The 7,350-nt window shown below is 57.9% G+C and overlaps 1 protein-coding gene across 1 annotated transcript; it reads right to left on the reverse strand.

Annotated features, from left to right (window-relative positions):
• Positions 1-1,649: 1,649 nt before the first annotated feature.
• On the reverse strand, positions 1,650-6,360 carry LOC127028861 (zinc finger protein 345-like). The gene is made up of 3 exons (XM_050914519.1): positions 6,329-6,360; positions 2,827-5,647; positions 1,650-2,722 (listed from the first exon to the last, which is right to left on the reverse strand). Exon 2 carries the CDS (start codon positions 5,637-5,639, stop codon positions 3,954-3,956), a length of 1,686 nt encoding a protein of 561 aa, XP_050770476.1. The 5' UTR covers positions 5,640-5,647; positions 6,329-6,360; the 3' UTR covers positions 1,650-2,722; positions 2,827-3,953.
• Between the last annotated feature and the right edge of the window lie 990 nt (positions 6,361-7,350).

The raw sequence follows: 7,350 nt of genomic DNA on the forward strand, positions 1-7,350 counted from the left end.
GGGGGGGGGGGCAGAGCTCGGGCAGGGGGGTGATGCTCCTGCCCACCCAAGCGTCCTGGGCCACGAGGGGGTGTGGGGCACCGGGGCTGGGGTCCCCTCGCTGTGGGGTGATCCCCGCTCCAGGATCCCAGGGGTCCACCCTCTCCGAGCTCACCCCTTTCTTGCCTCCGAGGCGGGGGGGGTCCCCCCAGCTCCGAGATGGCCGCTCTCGGGTGTCCCCGAGCTTGGGGATCACCCCCAGCTCCGAGGATCCCGGGGGGGTCCCCCCCCCTCCCCTCCAGTCTCCCCACTCTAGGTTCCCGGGGATCCCCCAGCTCCAGGCTCGCCCCTCTTTGGGCTCCCGGGGGTCCCGGAGCTCCCCCCATCCCGGGGCTCCCGGGGGGTCCGGGAGCGGTTCCCCCCCCCCCCCTCCGCCCCCGTTCTCCGCCGGTACCGGGCGTTCGCTGCGGGGCTGCGGGTTGACAATGGAGGCGGCGGCGATGCTGACCCAGGAAGGCCAACCCCCAACGGGGGGGGGGGAACCGCATCCCCCCATCCATATCCGCCCCCCCAAAAACCCCACCTCCCAGGGACCCCCAATATCCCCCCCCAGGGATATTTGCAGCTCAGCTCTGGAGTCCTGCAAGCTCCAAACATCCCCCCCCCGAAAAAAAACCACCTCCCAGGGACCCCCAATATCCCCCCCACCCCAAGGGACATTTGCAGCTCAGCTCTGGAGTCCTGCAAGCTCCAAACATCCCCCCCCCCAAAAAACCCCACCTCCCAGGGACCCCCCAATATCCCCCCCCGCCAAGGGACATTTGCGGCTCAGCTCTGGAGTCCTGCAAGCTCCAAACATCCCCCCCCCAAAAAAACCCACCTCCCAGGGACCCCCAATATCCCCCCCCGCCAAGGGACATTTGCGGCTCAGCTCTGGAGTCCTGCAAGCTCCAAACATCCCCCCCCCCCAAAAAGCACACCCCGGGGACCCCCAATATCCCCCCCCCATGCCAAGGGACATTTGCAGCTCAGCTCTGGAGTCCTGCAAGCTCCAAACATATCCCCCCCCCCCAAAAAAAAAAGCCTCACCCCCCGGGGACCCCCCAATATCCCCCCCCCAAGGGACATTTGTGGCTCAGCTCTGGAGTCCTGCAAGCTCCAAACATATTCCCCCCCCCAAAAAAGCCCCACCCCCTGGGGACCCCCAATATCCCCCCCAAGGGATATTTGCAGCTCAGCTCTGGAATTCTGCAAGCTCCAAACATATCCCCCCCCCCCCCAAAAAAATAACCCCACCCCCCGGGGACCCCCAATATCCCCCCCCCCCCAAGGGACATTTGCGGCTCAGCTCTGGAGTCCTGCAAGCTCCAAACATATCCCCCCCCAAAAAAAAACCCACCTCCCAGGGACCCCCCAATATCCCCCCAGGCTGAGAACTGACCGCTCATCACAGCAGTGCGAAGCTCAACCACCCCCTAGGCTGGGGACAAAGCGCTACCTGGCCTTTGGGACCCCTCCTGGGCTCCCCCGCCCCCCCCGACCCCCAAATCCCACCCCCCCGCCCTCATGCCACGTCCTCGTCCCCCTTCCCTGTCCCTCCGCCCCTAAAATTACTCATTAATGACCCGCAGCAATTAAAAAGCTCGCTAGGAAGACACCCGACCAACAGCTTGAGGAATAAACCGTTTATTTCACAATAAGCGTGCAAAGAGTAGGACAATTTTCTGGATGGAAACAACCGTAAATCCAATAATTCACTCATACTGGGCTAAAAATGAATTCTAACATATATTTTTAACGTATATATTAGAATAATTAAGGGGCTTGGAGCGTTTCAAAGTCCCCGATCAGATCATCCTCTCTTAGCGTTGAGCGGTGCAAGCATCATCTGAACCAACGACCGACCATACGGGTGGGAGACCATCCTAAAATGGATTCCCGCCACCGACGCTGGACTATTTTTTGAACGTATTCGGGAATCGGTCTGATTTTTCGGGTATCGGGGCGGCAGTTCTTAAAGCGTACGTTGTATTAAAGGTTCAATTAATTTCGAGTTCATTGTGCGTGCTCCTTTGCCCGTTTCAACAGCTGATCGAAGTGTCTATGCTGCAAAAAAATGCGCAATTAAGAGATAAATTCGTACGGAGAGGGGTAGGGATGACGTGGTGGTAGTGGGTAGAGTTAGCTGACGGTATTTGGCAAGTGGTAATTTGGGGCGGTAGAGTTAAAACCACATGCAGATTGGGTAGTAAAGATACAAACAGATTAATACTTGTAGTGTGGCTACAAAGAGTCAATATATAGAAAATAACGCACAGATCGTAAACATAAGCAGCCGTTCCTGGCGTAGATGAGCATCATCTCGGTGGGTTCCTGGAGGCGTGATGGGAAATGACTCCCCCAAGGGAATTAAGGCACGGATTAGGGGTTCAAAAGGAATTCTCTTCCCCCGCGGACCCCACTCCTGGCTCTGGGATGGGATCTTCAGCATCTACTGATGGCCATCCTTTCGTTCCTCGTCAGGGCTCTTGTCCATGAGACGGATCACGGATCCGCCTTGGTGTAGACCCCAAAGGCGCGATGGGGTAGGCTTGTTCAGAAGCGGCATCTCAGGTAGTCAAGCTACGTCCACATTTCCATCATAAGCAAAGTTTCCCCAAGTGCCACCAGGCTCGTAGGTGACATTCGGTGGCGTCATCCCAGGGAACTTCACGAATTTCAGCAAGCAGACTTCTGGCGTCACCTTCTCTTGAGGTTTCAGCTTGAACCCACAGCAGGTAGACTTCTGGTGTCACCTTCTCTTGAGGTTTCAGCTTGAACCCACAGCAGGTAGACTTCTGGTGTCACCTTCTCTTGAGGTTTCAGCTTGGACCCACAGCAGGTAGACTTCTGGTGTCACCTTCTCTTGAGGTCTCAGCTTGGACCCACAGCAGGTAGACTTCTGGTGTCACCTTCTCTTGAGGTTTCAGCTTGGACCCACAGCAGGTAGACTTCTGGTGTCACCTTCTCTTGAGGTTTCAGCTTGGACCCACAGCAGGTAGACTTCTAGTGTCACCTTCTCTTGAGGTCTCAGCTTGGACCCACAGCAGGTAGACTTCTGGTGTCACCTTCTCTTGACGTTTCAGCTTGAACCCACCGTTGGGTCTGAAGGCAACTCAAAGCCAAGCAAACGTTCCCTCGGGTTACCCCCAAGGCATTTAGTAATAATGTGGTCAACGTAAATTGGACGTTCTCCTTAAGGGACAGCGTTTGGGGTCAACCACAGTCCCATTCCCATCTTAAGTAACGATGATTGTAAGGGAATACGAAGATTTCACAGCGAGGTAGTCATTGCGTCTAGCTTCTGGACCAGGACTTTGGCGTCAATACCATCAAGCACTCCCATGCCTGTCCCCAAAAAGGGGGGGGTCCCTGCATGGGCGTAAGTTGAGCTGAGGTAGGACATGGCTACGGAGCCAGGCTAGCCATCCTTCGTCAACGGCAAACGAGAAGGTGGGTCCAGTCTGGATGTATTTGTTAATACTGCTCGCTCAACTCATTTGAAGGACCAGTTGGGATCCAAAAGTAGTTGTTGAGTATGATTTTTTCCGAATCCCATTGGGACCTACTTCAGTAAAAATGGGGGATGAAGTCAAGGGTGAGCTGAGAAGGATGGGTTGGAGGGTCGGTTGTGATGAGTTTGGGAGGAGGTGGACTTGGAGATGAGGGAATAATATTAAATTTAAAAGCGAGAGCCATCAGAGCCTTAGCCCAAAGGCACTCAGTGTCAACAGGGTGAGAAGAATAAGGGTCACGCTACAAAAACATTGACATAGGAACCCCACGGCACCAGTAATTCGCTAATACTGGGCTCAAATCGATACCTGGGTGTGCAAAGACTTACACAACCATGGTTATCAGGTAGGACACGGGCCACATCTTCTACCGATGAGTAACTTGGACCCGTCGATGAACTCGGGGCATCTCCAATTCTTTTATTGTTGGGCTGTGGAAGCACCATCTGGACTCGTTAATTCATCATCACATCCCACCTCTGCTCCCGCTCTGTGCCGGCTCTTGCCTTTCTGCACGTGGTGCTCGGACACATCACCCAAAGCAACGCCAGGCCTGATCCTCCTGTGAATCTCCTGGTGCCTCGTACGGTGGGAGGCTTGGCGGAAGGTTTTTTTGCAGATGGGGCAGGTGTAGGGTTTTTCTCCCGTGTGGATTCGTTGGTGGGTGACGAGGAGAAAATTAGAGTGGAAATTTTTCCCGCAGTCGGAGCATCTGTAAGGTCTCCCCTCGGTGTGGAACCGCTGATGCTTCAGGAGAGCTGCGATGGCACCGAAACATTCCCCACAGCTGGGACACTTATAGGGTTTCTCCTCCGTGTGGCTTTTCCGGTGTCTCCGAAGGGTTGAACCGTCGTTGTAGCACTTCTCACAGTCGGGACACTTGAAGGGTCTCTCCCCCGTATGGATTCGTTGGTGTTTCAGTAGCGTTGCGCTGTGTCTGAAGGTCTTCTCACACTTGGAGCATCTATAGGGTCGCTCTCCGGTGTGGGTAGCCCGGTGAAGGACCAGAGCTGACTTTGCATGGAAGCTCTTACTACAGTAGGGGCATTTATAACGTCCCTCCCCTGGGTGGGCTCCCTGAGATGTCCTCTGCTTCTTTTCCATGTGGATCTTCTTGTGTTTGATGAGTCCCGAGCTGTCTGCGTAGCTTTGCCCGCAATCCATACATTTGTACGGTCTCTCCCCGGTGTGGCTTCGCTGGTGTCTCGTAAGGTGGGAGCTCAACCGAAAGCTTTTATCGCAATTGAGACAGTTGTAGGGTTTCTCCCCGGTGTGGATTCTCCGATGGGCGACGAGGTCTGAACTCATGATGAAGCTCTTCCCGCATTCGGGGCACTTGTAGGGTTTCTCCCCGGTGTGGACCCGCTGGTGAACGATAAGGGTCGATCTCCGGTTGAAACCCTTCCCGCACACCGAGCACTTGAACGGCTTCTCTCCCGTATGGATCCGCTGATGAATAGCCAGGTACCGTCTCAAGCTGAAGTTCTTCCCGCAGGCAGGACACCGAAAAGGGTTGTCCACGCTATGGGTGGCTTCGTGGGCCAGGAGATACGTGCTCAACCGAAAGGTCTTCCCGCAAACGAGGCAGACGTAGGGTTTCTCCCCGGTATGGATCTTCCGATGGGTGCTGAGGGTGGAGGTGAGACGGAAACGCTTCCCGCAGTCCGAGCACTTGTAGGGTTTCTCACCCGTATGGATCCGTTGATGCTTGTTGAGAGCTGACCCAACTCGGAACCCCTTCCCGCACTCGTGGCAGGTGAAGGGCTTTTCACCGGTGTGGATGCGCTGGTGGGGGATGAGGAAGGACCTCCGACTGAAGATCTTCCCGCAGTCGGGACAGCTATAGGGGGCCTCATGGGTGGCCCCGCTCTTGCTGCAGATATAGGGTTTCTTCGTTGCACGGCTCCCACGGCGGGCTTGCAGCCGTCCGCTCTTCCTCGGTGACGGGCGTCCATCGCTTGGTTCTTCACAGACTTGTTGCGGTTGACTCTCACACTCACGCTGCGCCATTGGGTTTGGCTCTTGGGGGATGTCCACCTCAGACAGGTCCCAACACAGCTCGGATCCTTCGAGTTCCTCCAGGCAGTTTTCCGTCCCATCCGCCATCCCGTCAGCTGTAGGAAGGAAGATCCCAAGCCATAGTGAGGGCAATGCCTTTGCCAAAGTTCCTCTGGATGTTTAAGGCTCTGATGCCCAAATCTAGCCGGCTCAGCAGCTCCAACGGTACCACAGGGGGGTGGTGGTGACCCCAGGCTACAAACCCCACGCCAACGCAGCTCACAGGGCATGAGGACACCGGAAAAGGCCATGGCAAAGAGATCTATTGAGGGTTACCAGACGGAGGAGGTCCACGCGGACCTCTGGGCTGAGGAAGGATGATCGTGCCCTTCTCCTCCCCTGCTGCCCACCTGCCCAAGGGGCTTCTCCTCCGTGCCACCCTTTCCCACCGCATCCAGAGCCCCCCCCTTGCTCCACCGGGAAGACCTGGAGAAGAAAGAGGATGCGGTGATGGGGTCCCACGCTCACTCGCACCCCACGGGTGGGATGGGACCGACCGCCACCTCACCGTGTGTCCCAAAGCATCATCGACCACTGGCACCCATCTGGACCTGGCGGCGGGAACCCATGTGTTGGGCAGCACCCAACCCCCACCCTGCCCCACATCTGCATCCCACCCCAGCCACCCCTGGAACCCTCAGAGCTCGGCCCCACGGTACAGCCCGTGGACCACCCCACGCGGGAGTGGGGCAGAGTGGGGCTGGGGCTGCCCCCGGGTCCCCCCTTTCCCCGGTTACCTGCGGGATGCGGCGGGGGCAGAGCCCAGGCGGGGGGCGATGCTCCCGGGGGCGGGGGGGGGGGGGGGGATGCGGGGCGCTCGGTGGTCCCCGTGGAGGCAGCTCCTCCTGTGACCGGATACAGTGAGCCGTGGAGCCGCATCCTTCCTCCTCTTCCTCCTCCTCTTCCTCCCTATCCCTCCTCTTCCTGCTCCTGCTCCTCCTCCATCCCTCCTCCTCCTCCTCCTCCTCTATCCCTCCCCTTCCAGCTCCTCCTCCATCCCTCCTCCTCCTCCTCTATCCCTCCCCTTCCAGCTCCTCCTCCATCCCTCCTCCTCCTCCTCTATCCCTCCCCTTCCAGCTCCTCCTCCATCCCTCCTCCTCCTCCTCCATCCCTCCTCTTCCTGCTCCTGCTCCTCCCCCATCCCTCCCCTTCCAGCTCCTCCTCCATCCCTCCTCCTCCTCCATCCCTCCTCTTCCTGCTCCTGCTCCTCCTCCATCCCTCCCCTTCCAGCTCCTCCTCCATCCCTCCTCCTCCTCCATCCCTCCTCTTCCTGCTCCTGCTCCTCCTCCATCCTCCCTTCCAGCTCCTCCTCCATCCCTCCTCCTCCTCCATCCCTCCTCTTCCTGCTCCTGCTCCTCCTCCATCCCTCCTCCTCCTCCATCCCTCCTCTTCCTGCTCCTGCTCCTCCTCCATCTCTCCTCCTCCTCCAACGCTCCTCCTCCATCCCTCCTCCTCCTCCTCCTCCATCCCTCCTCCTCCTCCTCCATCCTTATTCCTCCTCCATCCCTCCTCCTCCTCCTCCTCCATCCTTATTCCTCCTCCATCCTCCTCCTCCTCCATCCTTATTCCTCCTCCATCCCTCCTCCTCCTCCGTCCCTCCTCCTCCATCCCTCCTCCTCCTCCTCCGTCCCTCCTCCTCCTCCACCCGGGACCAGCACCCACCCTTGGTCCCCACTTTCCCCCCACCCCACCCCAAAACTCATCGCATCCCCCGGGAGGGCCAGGGATGGAGATGGGTCAGGTCGGGATGGGGCAGCGC

This window comes from Gymnogyps californianus, unplaced genomic scaffold (genome assembly GCF_018139145.2).
Source record: "Gymnogyps californianus isolate 813 unplaced genomic scaffold, ASM1813914v2 HiC_scaffold_449, whole genome shotgun sequence".
Classification (NCBI taxonomy): domain Eukaryota; kingdom Metazoa; phylum Chordata; class Aves; order Accipitriformes; family Cathartidae; genus Gymnogyps; species Gymnogyps californianus.